Source organism: Geotrypetes seraphini, chromosome 3, assembly GCF_902459505.1.
Source record: "Geotrypetes seraphini chromosome 3, aGeoSer1.1, whole genome shotgun sequence".
NCBI classification, from domain to species: Eukaryota; Metazoa; Chordata; class Amphibia; order Gymnophiona; family Dermophiidae; genus Geotrypetes; species Geotrypetes seraphini.
Genome location: NC_047086.1, coordinates 361,599,427 through 361,615,499, shown reverse-complemented (window position 1 = coordinate 361,615,499; position 16,073 = coordinate 361,599,427). Strand labels below are relative to the sequence as shown.

General features: G+C 42.5%; 2 protein-coding genes across 2 annotated transcripts in view; one reads left to right on the top strand and one right to left on the bottom strand.

The window, feature by feature from the left end:
• Nucleotides 1-3,308, bottom strand: part of CNIH4 (cornichon family AMPA receptor auxiliary protein 4) — a 47,278-nt gene extending 43,970 nt beyond the window's left edge. The window contains exons 1-2 of the mRNA XM_033936128.1: nucleotides 3,048-3,308; nucleotides 858-926 (exon numbers count right to left, since the gene is read on the bottom strand). Coding sequence (XP_033792019.1) covers nucleotides 858-926; nucleotides 3,048-3,116 — 138 coding nt within the window. The 5' untranslated portion in view covers nucleotides 3,117-3,308. The remainder of the gene's footprint in view (nucleotides 1-857; nucleotides 927-3,047) is intronic.
• Nucleotides 3,309-4,186: 878 nt separating this feature from the next.
• NVL (nuclear VCP like) overlaps nucleotides 4,187-16,073 on the top strand; it is a 212,584-nt gene continuing 200,697 nt past the window's right edge. The window contains exon 1 of the mRNA XM_033936124.1: nucleotides 4,187-4,355. Coding sequence (XP_033792015.1) covers nucleotides 4,260-4,355 — 96 coding nt within the window. The 5' untranslated portion in view covers nucleotides 4,187-4,259. The remainder of the gene's footprint in view (nucleotides 4,356-16,073) is intronic.

Sequence of the window (16,073 nt, the reverse complement as noted above, 5' to 3'; positions counted from 1 at the left end):
AAGAGCTCAATTTGATGGTAGCACCGACCTAACACTCTCTATTGCACTATCTACTCCCAAGATATTCCTAACGGTCCCATAAAATGTTCCTGGTGGCCCCATAGATCCCACCTCACTTTCTTTATATTACACTCCAAAAGTGGACCTCCTCAATTTCCCCCCAGTGTACATCCATGTGGAGAGGGGGGCAAGAAGTGATGGCCAGTCGATCCTTTGCACCATTTTGGAAAATGACAGTGCCTGACCTGGCACAATGCATTATTTTGTACAGTACATTGTCAGTCTGCCAAATAAGGGAATAAATTCCCTGTTTGCAGCTTGGCAATAAACATGTGCCTTGATGCCTAAGGCTAGCATTGAAAAATCTTGAGCAAACCGCTGTGCTAAAGCATAGTGGTTTACTGCACTGGCCCCTCGGCAATTTTCCTATTACTACTGGAGTACAGTTGAATCCTGCCTTATATAAAATGATGCTTAACTTGAACCCGAGTGGGAAAACAGAGTCTGACTTCATTATCCCCAATCCCATACATTTTTTTCAGTCTTATTATAGAACCTTCCATCCTAAACAGCATAGGTACCCTTCCTGGCCCCAGAGTACTAGGGGAGGGGGAAGTATCAACTACAGTTTACTCAGTGACCCTCCAGTGGTCATCAGTGGTCACTGCAGCAGCCTTCTTTCCCTCTCCAAAAACCTCCATTTTCTGCTGATCCCATTTAACTAGGAAATTAAATCCAGTTTCCTAGGCTGCAGCACACAGAAACAAGACTTTAAAAGAATCTTTCCTACAACCAGAGGAAACCATTTTGTAAATCTGGTCAGTTAATTACATGAAATAGTTTAAGAAATGCTGCACCTTATTTAGTTTTGAGCAGCAGGATCTTGCATTTATGTAATCACATTCTAAATCTGAAAGTGTAATTATCTGAGACCCAAGTTAAGGAATATCTTACTTTCACCATCATCACAGTCCACTGGCAAATTAGTCAAAATGAAACAATGAAGGTTTAACCAAGTCAATTTTTGTACAAAGACGCTGCTTTTGTTCCTCAGTATGGCTGTGGTCAGCAATGGGCAGGAAAACATATTTGAGCCTGGCACTTCACAACACTGCTTTCTGTACAGTCAGTTGAAATGTAAAACTTTCATCAGGTGCCTGAACCAGAATGATAAGTTATTCAGAGAGCATAAGAAGCTTCTATTTATGACCCTATCCTGTTTTAAAATGCCTTTTTTCCCTAATTTAAATGGAAAAATTCATAGCTAAACATATGCTGTGTGTAAATATATTGTTCAACAAATCTCTGGAGACGGGAGTTGTTCCTGTTCCTGGGGATTGGAGAAGAGTGGATGTGGTCCCTATTCACAAAAGTGGTCACAGGGATGAAACAGGAAACTACAAGCTGGTAAGCCTCACTCAGTATCTGATAAATTGATGAGATCGACTTTGCTGGATCTAAGACTAGCGATGCTGCCGGAGTAAATGCACCGAAGACCTTAGGAACTGAATGGGCTTCAGTGCATTTGCCAAAGGGTAATCGCTACTGCGGCTATTAGTTGAATATACTGAAAATAAAAACTGGGAGACAAATCAAATTTATAATGCAACCTGACAAAACCTTGGATAATATATTTTCATTGTGTCCCCAAATAAGAATTATTACAAACTACTTAATATTTTTTTAAAAACCTTTTAAATCTTTCTATTTTAAGAAATACCTAGAGGTCAAATGTTTTAAATTCTACTCGTCTAATGTATCATCCCAGGGATTCTGGCTGTCTTAATATGTAATCCACATAAAACTTTCTGGTAGTTGCAGAATATAAGAATAATTTGAAATGTAATGTAAATTATTTTTCAGTATCTCAGGATGAAGACTAATTTCTAGCATTATGAAACATTTCAACTGGTCATAAATCCATTTTGATCATTATGCATTGATGGAGCACCTTGAGATGAAGAGTTTCTTAGCATATACTGTATTTTACAATCTATGGGGAAGAGATCAGGTTAGAATTTTGAACTATAGCAGGATCTTTATTAGGTTTTTCAGAGGACCTTTAGAAGTGACAAGGATATCAGAAAAAGCAGGTTAAATTCAAAAGTAAATCCAGAAAATGCATGATTAGGAAGAGCTTTTGAGGTTTAGTGAAAGCTTCATTCAGAACTGAAGCCCGATTCTCAGTACTAGTAGGATGTTCCAGGAGATTTAAGAAAAGTATGCAAATTTTGTTCAGAAATAGGACCATCAGATTAATATAGAGATTAAAATAGCAGTCCTAGAATGTCTATACAATATCATTACCCTTATACAGGGCAATACCATCTTAATTGATAACTTCCATACAGTGTTTTCCCCTTAACAAAGATAGATCATTCATCATTAATTGACACTAAGAGACACCTTTAGTACTTAACAGGAGATGCCTCGGGTACAAGCTTAGACTGAGATCTTCAGGGACAGAAAAATACTTACTGCACTTGATAGCTTTCAGGCTTACAAGCGGTTTATAATAAATTGGATGAATGCATAAGCAAGCAAATGCTATACAAATCTTGGAAACCAAGCCAACAAAAGCACAAAGGGAAAAGAAAAGAAGAAGAAAGCTCAACTTCGTTATTTAAACCACAGGTTTCACGTGGTCTCATCCGCGGGTCAAATTTAAGTCTTGTAAGTTGTAGCATATCAATGACACAAACTCGGAGGAAATCGTACAAAACTCCTACATCTTCGACCCGCCGTTGGAACAGCCAATCGACAGATTTGTCAGCAGGGCTCTGTAAATAAGCACCCACCACGTCCACCGGGAAGGAGGCAGCCTGTGGACAGCGGCACACAGCTGCTCAGTGGGGAGCAGAAAACCTAGAGAGAGGGGTGGGCGTGCCGGATTACCATAGAAACCGAGCGAGCGAGCGAGCTCCGAGCTCCCAGCACAGGAAAGGAGACGGGAAGAAAGAAGCACCAGCTTCAAGCCACCACCACTCCGACTCCCCACAGAAGCAGCAAGGAAGGAAGCGGCCTTAGCCTGACAACTAAAAGGATACAAAATACACCGCCAGGAATATCAGCACACAGCAGTCAATGAGCGAAAAAATGAAGACCACAGCCTCCATCGCGGCACTTCCGCCTGCCGCTCTGGCTCTTTGCTCCAGTGAAGACAGCCGGAAGGAAATAAAGGACTGCCCGCTCCTTTCTCTGCTCGTGTTGAGCTTTGCATTCTGGGAATTGTAGTCCGTAGATTATGCAGCAGAAAGGAGATCCGCTGTGTTTAATATGACAATAATTCGCCACAAAAAAAAGTAAGTCTGCCTATGTGCCGTACCACACTGCCTCCCTTTAATCTGAAATTGACAGAAACGTGAGTGAATCCGGCTTTCTGGCCCCAAGCCTTAGGTCGCGCGTCTGACATCATCACCACAGGACCAGAACGTAGCGCGCTTCTGGCTTTTGACCGAAAAATGTCACGCGCTGAGTTTGCGTATAGTTCTCCGTAGCGATAAGGATAGGCTGAAGTTTGAGCTCCGAATCCTTTGTGAATTGTCGATACGATACTGTCATCGTTGCTCCCTGTAAAGCGCGATTAAGGGTAGAGGAGGTGGTGAGAGAGTAACAAACTGGACGTACCTTGTAACAATAATAATTATTATTAAACCATTCTTTTTTTGTGAAAAGAAAACTTTTATAATTGTAGTGTTTATACTAATACTAGTCTTTAAGCCCGTTACATTAACAGGTGCTAGAATAGATATGTGTGTCTGTCTTTCTTTCTGTCTGTCTCTCTCTTTTTTCGGCTGTCCACCACCACCACCCCTTCCATGCTCCCCCTGTCCAGCAACAGCCCATCTCTCTCTTCGTTTTACCTCCCCCCCTGTCAGCAACACCTCTTCCCTGCTCCCCCTGTTCAGCAGTAGGCCTTCTCCCTTCCTGTTACCTCCCCCCTTGTCCAGCAGCACCCCTTCCCTGCTCTCCCTGTCCAGCAGCAGCCCTTCTCCCTTCCTTTTACCCCCCCCATCCAGCAGCACCCTTTACCTGATCCCCCTCTGCAGTAGTACACCTTCTCCTTTCCCTGCTCCCCCTGTCCAGTATCTGGTAGCTTGGGCAGCCTCAGGGCTTTTGCTAGGCCGTCCCACCTCGCATTATCGAAGTGGGCCGGCCTAGCAAATGCTCTGCGGCTTCTGCATTTGCTGGTCCGGGGTGAGAAGAGGCGTCCTGGCAGCGCAGGAGTCAAACTGCCACTGTCGCTGAAATGGCTGCACATGCCGCAAGCCGCCACACGTGCCGCAAATAGAACACGGCACGGAAGCAGAAATCACAGCGGCAGGGATCACGCCATGCCAACTGTGCATGCGCGGGTAAGGGTTTTATTATAGAGGATTTTTTCTAACACTTTTTGTATATTTAGGTGTTAATTATTGCAAGTTACACGAAGATACAGAAACGGGGAGAGAGAGAAAGGAGAAAGAATTGATGAACTGCTTGGGAAATAGAAGTGAGGGGAGATAAGACATTCTCACAGCACAGACAACTCTCTGGGAACACATAGTACATGCTGCTGTTTCAGCAATTACAAACTACAGGCTTTGTTAGAATCATTGAAGGACATAACAATATAATTGAAAGACTGAGTAGGTGAAGGAAGGAATGTGCATGTAAGATAAACCATATATGGGAAAAAGTAAATAAGGCTGAGGTCGCTTAGAGGAGGGGAACAGTGAGAATAGTGGGAGAAATAAACAGGGGCGGGGAAAACGGAAGTACAGAAACGGAAGACAGTTGATACGTTGTTTGAAAATGTGAGCTATCTCTACCCTGACCAATGGGCACGCAGATAGGAGATTATGCTGATGGTGACAATGGCCTTGCACAAGGACGGAATTCTAGTGCACCCCTCTCTGGACGATTGGTTGATTCGAGCAAAGTCATTGCAGGAGAGTTCCCAGGTTATGGCTCGGGTTGTGGAGTTTCTGCAGTCCCTGGGCTGGATGGTCAACCCATCTCAGCACTTTGAGTATCTCAGCATTCTTTTCGACACCAGCTTGGGGAGAGCTTTCCTTCCAGAGGCCAGGTGTGCAAATTCACTCTCTGATGGATTGCCGATGTCTGCTGGTGCAGGACTTTCTGCAGGTCTTGGGGTCCGTGGTGGCATCCTTGAAAGTGGTCTGGTGGGTTTGGGCTCACGTACATCCTCTTCAATATGCGCCTCTTCAGCGGTGGTCACCACAGATTCACAATCTGGACTCTTCTGTCCCATTTTGGAGATTAGTATGTTGCAGTCTGCGCTAGTGGCTCCAGTCTTCCAATCTGGTTCAAGGAGTGAGTGGACAATGCTTCTCACGGATGCCAGTCTCCTCAGTTGGGGGGTATAATGTCTCAATCGCTCAGCTCAGGGCTGCTGGTCGCCGGTGGAGGCGTTTTGATCGATCAATGTTCTGGAGACCAGAGCCATTCGGCTAGCATTGATAAATTCCAATCCTTGCTGGAGGGCAGGTCAGTTTGAATTCTCTCAGACAATGCAACAGTGGTGGCTTATGTCAATCGTCAGGGGGGCACCAAGAGTCATCTGGTGGCGCTAGAGACATCTCTGCTCTTGCAATGGATGGAGGCTTATCTTTGGAACATCTCGGCTTCCCACATTGCCGGTGTGGACAATGTCCAGGCGGATTTCTCAGTCAGCATGCGCTGGATCCTGGCGAGTGATGTCTCAGGCTGGAAGCCTTTGAGTTGATTCTTCAGTCATGGAGTCAGCCAATCTTGGATCTGATGTCCACGAGTGTCAACACCAAAGCACCGAGGTTCTTCAGTCAGTGCAGGGATTGCCAGGCCGAGGAACTGGATGCTCTGGTTCAGGTTTGGTCAACGATCAGCCTGCTGTATGTCTTTCCATTGTGGCCTCTGGTGGGCAGAGTTCTTTGGATTGTCCGGCATGCAGGCCAGGTGATTCTCGTGGCTTCAGACTGGCCTAGGCACCCATGGTATGCGGATCTGGTTCGTCTGCTAGTGACAGATCCTCTCCCACTGCCTCTCTCGCCTGATCTTCTGACTCAGTGTCCTATTCCAATGTTCGATTTGGGTCTGTTTTGTCTTATGGCTTGGCTCATGAATGGAAGGGATTCCACTCTCTTAGGGTCTCGGAGACTTTCTACTTCTTGGGCTTATGTATGTGTTTAGCATCTTTTTGAGGAATGGTGTTCACGCGTGTCGTGGTTCCCCTTTATGCTGCTTTGCCTCACATCCTGGAGTTTCTGCAGGATGGCCTGGAACAAGGCCTTGCCTGGTCCTCCCTTATAATGCAGATTACCACTTTGTCTTCTTTTTGCGCTCTCCTTAGTGGTAGGCATTTGGCCTCTTCTCTGGATGTAATTCGATTTTTGAGAGCTGCAAAATTGCTCCAGACAGCAGTTCAGCTGTCGGTTCCTGTTTGGGATCCCAATCTGGTTCTCTCTGTGCTCATTCGTTCTCCATTTGAGCCTCTCAACGTTTGCACATTTAAGAACCTTACTCTTTAGGCAGTTTTCCTAGTGGCCATTACTTCCACAAGAAGTGTTTCCAAACTGCAGGCCTTCTCTTGTAGACCGCCTTTCCTGGAGTTCTCTAGGAAGCGGGTGGTGCTATGGCTGATTTCCTCTTTTCTTCCAAAGGTGGTTCGCCGTTTATGTCAACCTGTCAGTGGTCCTCACGGTCTTGGGTAGTCGGGAGGGCTCATTGGAGCAGAGACAGTTGCACAAGTTGGATGTTCGTAGGGTCCTTCGCTCTTATGTTCAGTGGACCCAGGAGTTCCATAAGTCAGATCATCTTTTTGTCCTCTTAGCAGGTCCTCGTAAGGGGGACGGTACTTCCAAGGCTACCATTGCGCACTGGATCAAGGAGGCTATCACTTTGGTGTACCTTCTCCAAAAGAAGCCTGTTCCGGAATTTCTCAAGGCTCATTCCACTTGGGGGTCAAGCAGCTTCTTGGGGTGAATCTTCGCTTGTGCCCCCAGTGGATATCTGTAAAGCTGCAGTTTGGTCTACTCTCCATTCCTTTGTTCAACACTACTATATGGATGTTCAGGCAGGTCGGGACGCAGTGTTCAGTGAGCATGTGGTGGCCCTTTAGGGGTCCCACCCATGATGGGTACTGCTTTGGTACATTACATTACATTAGGGATTTCTATTCCGCCATTACCTTGCGGTTCAAGGCGGATTACAAAAGGTTAATTTAAAAAAAACAGAGTTACAATGATTAGCTAGAGAGGTAAGTTGTAGATCTTATAAACATTTAACGGGTTGTTGAGGGTGAGGTGGTTTGTAAAAGAATTAATAGGTGGTCATAGTGGAGGTTCTTTTGTTATTATTAGTGCAGTAATGGGTAGATCAAATGTCAGTTTTAGAGTTACTAAGAGGTCGTGATGTTATTGCTGCTTCAGGAATTTCTTGAAAAGTGTGGTTTTTATTTCTTTTCTGAACGTCCTATAGTCTGGGGTGGTCATCAGAAGGTTGGAGATCTGGTTGTCCAGCCTTGCGGCTTGAGTGGCTAGGAGGCCGTCGTGTAGTTTTGTTCTTTTTACTTCCTTGATTGGGGGGGGTATGAATGGGGAGTGCGTTTTTCTGTGTCTGGTAGTGGGTGCTTGGATGAGGCGATTGTTCAAGTATGATGGGCTGTCTCCGTGTAGGGTTTTAAATAATATGCAGTAGAATTTGAATTGGATTCTTTCTTGGATTGGAAGCCAATGTGAGTTGATGAAGGCTTCAGTGATGTGGTCATGTTTTCTCAATGAGTAGATGAGTCTCAAAGCTGTATTTTGGATTGTTTGGAGTTGTCTAATCGTGGTTACAGGGCAAGGAAGGAAGAGGATGTTGCAGTAGTCCAATATACCTAGTATTAGGGATTGTACTATAAGTACATCCCATCCGTTTCTGTGTTGGTCTGGAGGGTTGCTAAAGGAGGAGAAGTTAGGTCCTTACCTGCTAATTTTCTTTCTTTTAGTCCCTCCAGACCGGCAAAGACCCCGCCCTGCCATTGTTTGGTGTTTTTTCACGAAGAGTGCGTTTTTTTTCTGCAGGAGTTGGTTGTTCTGGTTGTTGGGGGAGTTTAAAAGAGCAGCAGCATTTGGTTCGGTTGGTTTAGCTGGCGAACTGTGGTGCGTTTCTGAAAGGATCTTGTTCTAATCAGTATCCAACAGTGGGGGGGGGGGGTTTCTTTTTCTTCTCCATATGAGTGTGGAATTGGTATGTTATTCAGACTAGTTTATTTCTGCTTGTTTAGACCTGATGATTTGGATGATAATTATAGAAAAGATAGCTTAGAAATGTGTAAATTGATTCAATAAAAAGGTAGTGCCTTATCTAGGCCCCCTTTTACAAAGCCATGATAGAGCTTTCTACTGCTGGCCAGCAAGGTAAATGTTCTGAAGCTCATTGGAATTCTTTGAGTGTTGGAGCATTTACCTTGCCGGTCCAAGATAGAAACCTCTATTGCAGCTTTGTAAAAGACAGTGTTATTGTTTAATCTTTATTTGCTTGTATTTTGGAATCTGGAATTTTCTTTTTGTGCTTTTCACTTTTTCTACTATTTTCTTTTTATTGGGGGGTTTTTCTAATTGAATTTTAATATATACAGTACTACGTGCATAGCAACAGAATAATGTACCAGGAATCTAACAAGAAAATCTTCCTATCATTAAAAAGAAAAGTACTGACATTTAAATCCATAAGAACATAAGAAATGCCGCTGCTGGGTCAGATCAGTGGTCCATCATGCCCAGCAGTCTGCTCACACGGCGGTCCTTTGGTCAAAGACCAGCGCCCTAACTGAGACTAGCCCTACCAGCGCACATCCTTGTTAAGCAGGAACTTGTCTAACTTTATTTTGAATCCCTGGAGGGTGTTTTCCCCTATGACAGACTCCGGGAGAGCGTTCCAGTTTTCCACCACTCTCTGGGTGAAGAAAAACTTCCTTACGTTTGTACGGAATCTATCCCCTTTCAACTTTAAAGAGTGCCCTCTCGTTCTCGCTACCTTGGAGAGGGTGAACAACCTGTCCTTATGAATTCATAAGGACCCTCGATCATGTCCCCTCTGTCTCCTCTGTTCGAGAGAGAAGAGGCCCAGTTTCTCTAATCTTTTGCTGTACGGCAGCTCTTCCAACCCCTTAACCATCTTAGTCAAGGGAACCATTATAGTGCACATATTAATTAAACTTTAACATTAAATTAACCTTTGATGCAGGCATACCTTATTTCAATTCACCCCTAGTATCCACTCAACCAACAGTAAATATCATAAAGAATATAAAATACATAAATTACTATTTTACCATTTCTTTATCCTTAAGAAATGTCCTATTGATATGTATCTACATAAGAACCATAGTTAATTGTACAGTTTCATTTGTTTTATTTACCCTGATATTGAATATTATGTTTAGGAGTGTTTCTTATTTATTTAGATTTCTTTTTTTTTTAGTTCAATAATTTTTTTATTGAGTATTTTTAGAAAATGCAGGAAGCAGTTCAAATACATAAGATCAAAATAAAGCTTTCTGTATAAAGAACCTACAAATCTATATTCAACTATAGAGGAACATAACAGTAAGAAAGGTTCCTACTATTAGAACTGCATGTGAAGAATATATAAGAAAAAAGTGAGGGAAAACAAAAAAAAAAAAAAGGGGAATAGGAAGAAAAAGTAGAAAGGAAAAGGAAAGAAAAGGAAGACAGGAGTGTCTATGGAGCAGAACGTACATAGGTATCCAGGAATGACCAAGGTGATTTGTTAAGCTTCAAGTTCATGGGGGTTCTGGATGCATTTTTTTTCTCATATGCATAGGATTCAAATCTATGATACATACACAGAGAGTTCCACCAAAAAGTATAGTCTAATAATGAAGATGATTTCCAATTTTTCAGAATGTGCATGAGAGCAGTTACAAACATGGTATCAATGAGTTTAGGAGGACAATTTGATTGTGCAAAGCAGGGATATTGAGAGCAAAGGATTACAATGTCCATAGAGATCTTTTCCGAGCAGTTAGTAATAGATTGTATGGTGATCCAAATGCGAGTCCAAAAGGAGCGGACTAGCGTACAGTGAAAAAGCATGTGGTCAAGAGTTCCCACTTCTTTTAAACAGTTCCAGCAAACAGAGTCTTGTTTTAAGTTGGCTTTCCACATGCGAATTGGAGTCCATACTGCATGCCACATAATAAAGAACATTGATTGTGAGACTCTAGAAGATAAAAGTGGGCGATTTGTTGAAGACCAGAAAAGTTCCCAATCAATGTCAGAAAGCGGAGTAGTGAGTATAGTTTCCCAGTGTTTCATAGAGTGGGGAGAAAAAGTGAAGGAGTGATCTCTTAAAATACTATAAAAAAGAGATATCGCCTTGCCTTTTAGTAGAGACAGTACAGACCAATGACGAATAGTATGGATGGAAGTCATGAAGTCAAAACGTATATGCACAGAAGACAGTACTTCAGTGAGTGAAAGCCGTTGTGAATAAACAGAAGGAGGTAGCGAGTATGTAGAGCAAATTGCATCAAAAGGAACAGACACAGTTGGAGTAGACAATTGATGGGCAAACCATAGACCCGCCCGCTGCCATCGTTTCCATGAGAGGGATTTACCATGGTTTTGGATTTTAGAATTATTCCAAAGGGACATGAGTGGACTATCATAAATTGAGATCTCAGCCAATTTATCTAAAAGATGAAGAGCATGTTGCGTTGAACTCAACAAAGAGTACCTTCTCAAGTGTCTGGGAATTGACATCGTTAGTAGGCAGGAGGTGTGTAAAGGCTTGCATAAAAAGCACTCCATTTCAAACCAGGCAGGAGGATCTTGGAGAGAGGAGTCAGTGAGCCAGTAAGCACCATATTTAGCTAGTGAAGCAATATAATAATGATAAAAAAATCCGGAACGTTAAGACCACCGTTAATCTTAGAGGCTTTTAGCTTGGCGAGAGCAATTCGAGGTTTTTTCTTGTTCCAAATGAATTCAGATAGCTTCCTATTTAGCCATTGAAAAAATGACTTTCGGCATAGAAGAGGAAGCATAGAGAGAATGTAATTAATTTGAGGGGCCAAAGTCATTTTGATGGATGTTAGTCTACCCCACCAGGATAAAAAAAGTGGAGACCATCTAGATGTAGTATTTAGAACTATATTTTTGACTTTGGATATATTAAGATCTTGAGCATGAACCGGATCTTTATGTATTAAGATCCCCAAGTATTTCACAGCTTCATGCGACCATGAGAAGGGAAAGTGAGCTAGATCTGAGGGGAGAATATTATCGTTCAGAGGGAAGATCTCTGATTTCTCCCAATTGACAGAATAACCGGAGAGGAGGGAATATTGAGTGACAATATGAATAAGGTGAGGAAGAGAGACTAGAGGGTTCCTAAGAAAGAATAAAACATCATCGGCATATGCTGCTAATTTGAAGTCTCTATTAGAGGAGGGTATGCCTTTAATTAAGGGGCATTGTCGGATAGCTGAAAGGAAGGGCTCCAACACTAAATTAAATAGCAATGGTGAGAGAGGGCAGCCCTGTCGAGTACCTCTGTGAAGGGAAAATTTATTAGATAAAGAGTTATTAATCAGAATACGAGCTGTGGGTTGGCGATATAGCGTTTCTATCCAATCCGTGAAGAATGAGCCAAAATTATACCACTTCAGGACACGGAAAAGAAAAGACCACTCCACCCGGTCAAAGGCTTTTTCAGCATCAATAGCTAGGCCTATTACAGGGTCTGACATTGTTTTAGCGTGAGCGTTAATATGATGAAAGAGACGTAGGTTATCTCCTATATATCTTTGTTTAATAAACCCTGTTTGATCTTTATGTATGAGAGACGGGATTACTTTGGTAAGTCTTAATGCAAGTAGTTTTGCCATTATCTTATAATCTAAGTTAAGGAGAGAAATAGGGCGGAAGTTTTTAACCAAGGTGGCGTCTCTATCAGGTTTGGGGATTACTACAATTGTGGCCTCAGTGAAATTGAATTGTTTGTCCGGAGTGGAGTGGAGGAAATCATAATATGTAAGAAGGTAAGGCGCTAAGAGGGCTCGGAATTGTTTAAAGAATTCATTAGTAAAGCCGTGTGGGCCTGGGGCTTTCCCAGCGGGTAAAGAAGATATGGCAGTTTCAATTTCTGATATAGTTATTGGGGAATCTAGTTCCAATTTAACAGAGTCCGATATGGACGGATGGGTTAAGGAGGTAAGAAAGGAATCTATATCTGATTCAGGAGCAGCAGATTCGGATTGGTATAGAGAAGCATAAAAATTTTCAAATTGAGAGGAAATTAAAGATCTGGTTTTGACTAAATGACCTGATGGATCTTGAATAGCTGTGATATGTAGTCTTTTGGATTTGGTTTTAAGGTATCTAGCCAAAGGGCGACCCATAAGATTATCTCCCATGTAGTGACCAGAGGTGGAAATGAAGATATCACGTCGGGCTGTACATGAAACCAAAGTGTTATATTCATATTTAAGATTTTGGATACGTTGGAAAGTAGTTGGGTCATGTAGGTGATTAGACAAATGTTGTAATTCTAAGGCTTTAATAGAATTTTCTAAGTCTTTTTCCTTTCTCATAGACTGTTTCTTTTTCCAAGAAGCTATTTTGATCAATTCACCTCTGAGGGTTGCTTTGTATGCTTCCCAGACAATTGAAGAACAAATTTCAGGATCTTTAGAGTTAATTTCAAAAAACTCCACAGTAAAAGAATTGATTTTTTCAACAATTTCCTCATCTAAGAGTAAGGTGTTATTCAATCGCCAAGAGGGGGATTCTTTACGTGGGGCAGATATGGATATATATAAAGAGATGGCAGCGTGATCTGTGAGAGAGATTGGATGTATAATAGTATTGGTAAGATCTTGAATAAGAGAAGAGGACAAGAGAAAGAAATCAATTCTTGTGTACATGTTATGTGGAGGTGAAAAATGTGTGTATTCTCTGCCTTTCGGGTGAAGCAAGCGCCAAGGATCTACAAGGGAGAAGGCATCATTTAAAGCATGAAGAGCTGTGAAAGACCTGGATTTGGAGGGTTTGCAAGAATATGATCTATCAATATATAAGTCTTGAATTTGATTAAAATCCCCTCCTAATATCATAGAACAAGAATCAAATTCAACCAACGCCAGCTCTTTGAAGAAATCTGGGTGATCTTGGACCGGGGCGTATATATTAAGAAAAACAAAATTTACTGAGTGCACCGCAGCATACACCAGACACCATCTTCCTTCCGTGTCTGTTTTAAAAGAGTGAACTATAGGAGAAAGTTTATCATTGAGAAATATTGACACACCATTTTTCTTTCGGTGAGTTGCAGAGGAGTATAAATGAGTGGAGAATCCCTTTAATTGGAATTTCGAGGCATCAGTGGGCGGGAGGTGGGTTTCTTGCAAATAAACTACATCAGGATGTTTGTTGGACACATAGTTAGCTATCTTTTTCCTTTTAATGGGATGGTTCAAACCATTCACATTAAAGGAAAGAACATGTAAATTAGCCATAGTCTATGATATGCAGTAATAAAACATAATATATATCCCCACTGTCTAGAGAAAATAACTGATGTAACCGTAGAAAATAACTGATGTAACCGTAAGGCCAGGCAGACACTCCTGTCTGAGAAGAGAAATAAAGGAAACATGAGAATAAGAGAAAAGGAATCAGTAATGTCAGCATAATGTATGGTCAGAAAGGAAATGGACCACACTATCATGTACATTTTAAAACAATTTAAGGGTGCTCTTGTGGGCACGGAGAAATTACACATATGGAACAACTAGCAAAATCCACACCATTCAATAACAGAAAACATGAGATTAGTGTGCTTAACCTAGTAGAGCATACAACATAATATATGTATTTCATTGCATAGCCTCATAAGAGAAACAGAAAAAGCAAACAATACTTTTTTGACAGCATATCAGTATATTTGTAAGGAATCTATGAATGATGCCAGGATCTCAAGTTCAGTGTAGGGAGTAATGCGGTTGTTGTATATTGCTTTAATCCTCGGGTACATCATAATGGATACTGAAACATTAAAGAAATTTCTGCTTTGATGGGGCAGTCGGGATTTAAATTTAGCTGTTTACAACATGTGATGGAATCTGAGACTTATTTAGATTTCTATCCTGTCCTCACTTTTAAAACGACTCAACTTATTTTCCTCTCTTATTTGCTGAGGTAAAGTGTTCCAAAGCTGCGAGCCATCACTGAAAACATGTCATGTCATCGAGCTCCAATAACTTTAACCCAGAGTGTAAATTAACTTCAGACATCCTTTAAAAGAAGTGCAAAACGCTTCTGCCTGCAGTTACACCAGCTGCAGCATGGTTTTGCTTTTTGTGTGACTTTGAGGGATACCTGAGTGTAGGGTTACCAGACATCCGGATTCTCCCAAAAATGTCCTCCTTTTGAGGACATGTCTGGAGATCCGGATGGCTTTTGAAAACCTGGCAGGGTTAGGGCGGGATTGGCGGCAGGACTGAGGCATGATGGGGTGGGGATGGATGGAATTGGGCGGGTCTAGGGGTCCGGATTTCCAAATGGGTAATCTGGTAACCCTACCTGAGTACATCCCAGCCCCCTCATTCTGGCTCTAGCAGTGCCACTTGGCCTCCTTTATATAGCATCAAGAATTGGTTGACATAACTCCCTGGAAGTAAGAGCAGACTGGCCTCCTAAACATAGAGGGCTAGGGCAGGGTGCACAATACTCCATACCAGTATCCTGCAATTCTGACCCCAGGAAGGTCTGTATCTATCTGGATTCAATATCCTTCACCACCTATAAAGCAGGAAACATTCACTCCCTGCACTCCTTACCCATCAAAAGCACAGGACTCACTAGGATCATGCAGGATGTGTCAGGATTCTGCAATTCTGACCCCAGGAAGTGCTGTATCCCCCTGGATTCAGCACCCTTCACCACCTAAAAGGTTTCTGATGGAGAAGGAATGCAGCGAATGGATGTTTCTTGCCATATAAATGGTGAAGGATGCTGAATCCAGATAGCTATAGCCCTTCCTGGTGTCAGAATTGCAGGATCCTGACAGGTCCTGTGCTTCTGATGAGGAAGAAGTGCAGGGAATGGATGTTTCTTGCCTTATAGATGGTGAAGGGTATGGAATCCAGGGGGATACAGCCCTTTCTGGGGTCAGAATTGCAGGATCCTGTGCTTTTGATGGGGAAGGAGGGCAGGAATGGATGTTTCCTGCCTTATAGGTAGTGAAGGGTGCTGAATCCAAGGGGATACAGCCCATCCTGGTGTCGGAATTGCAGGATCCTGATACATCCTGCAGGATCTTGGCAGGTCCTGTGCTTCTGATGGGGAAGGAGTGCACGGATTGGATGTTTCCTCACTTATAGGTTGTGAAAGATGCAGAATCCAGGTATATACAGCCCTTTTTGAGATCAGAATTGCAGGATCCTGGGAGATCCTGCTGGATACTCGCAGATCCAGTGCTTTTGATGGGGAAGGAGTACAGAATATTGATATTTCCTGCCACTGTCCCCCCCTCACTTCACTTTGTCTACTATTTATTTTGCTTCTTTCTGGAACATATTGATTGTATTTTATGCCTCTTTCAGTCCCCCACAATCACTCCCTGTAGCAACTTCCACTCTCTTGCCTACCATTTAGGTCTGTTACTTGCACCAACTGTTTTGACTCATTTTCTGTCATTCTGCAGGAAGTCCCCTCCCCTTATGCCAGGAGTGTCAAAGTCCCTCCTTGAGGGCTGTAATCCAGTTGGGTCTTCAGGATTTCCCCAATGAATATGCATGAGATCTATTAGCATAGAATGAAAGCAGTGTATGCACATAGATCTCATGCATATTCATTGGGGAAATCCTGAAAACCCAACTGGATTGCAACCTTCAAGGAGGGACTTTGACACCTTATGATGACATCATTGGTCCTTCTCTGCCAATCCCACCCTCAGAAGATAAGTACTGCATCATAGGGGGTAGGACTACAAAGCTGTGAAAGAGCATGGGGATTCCCTACTGAAAGACAGCCTAGACCTGCTATTATCACATTACCCTTCTCCTCGAGTCACTTAATTGG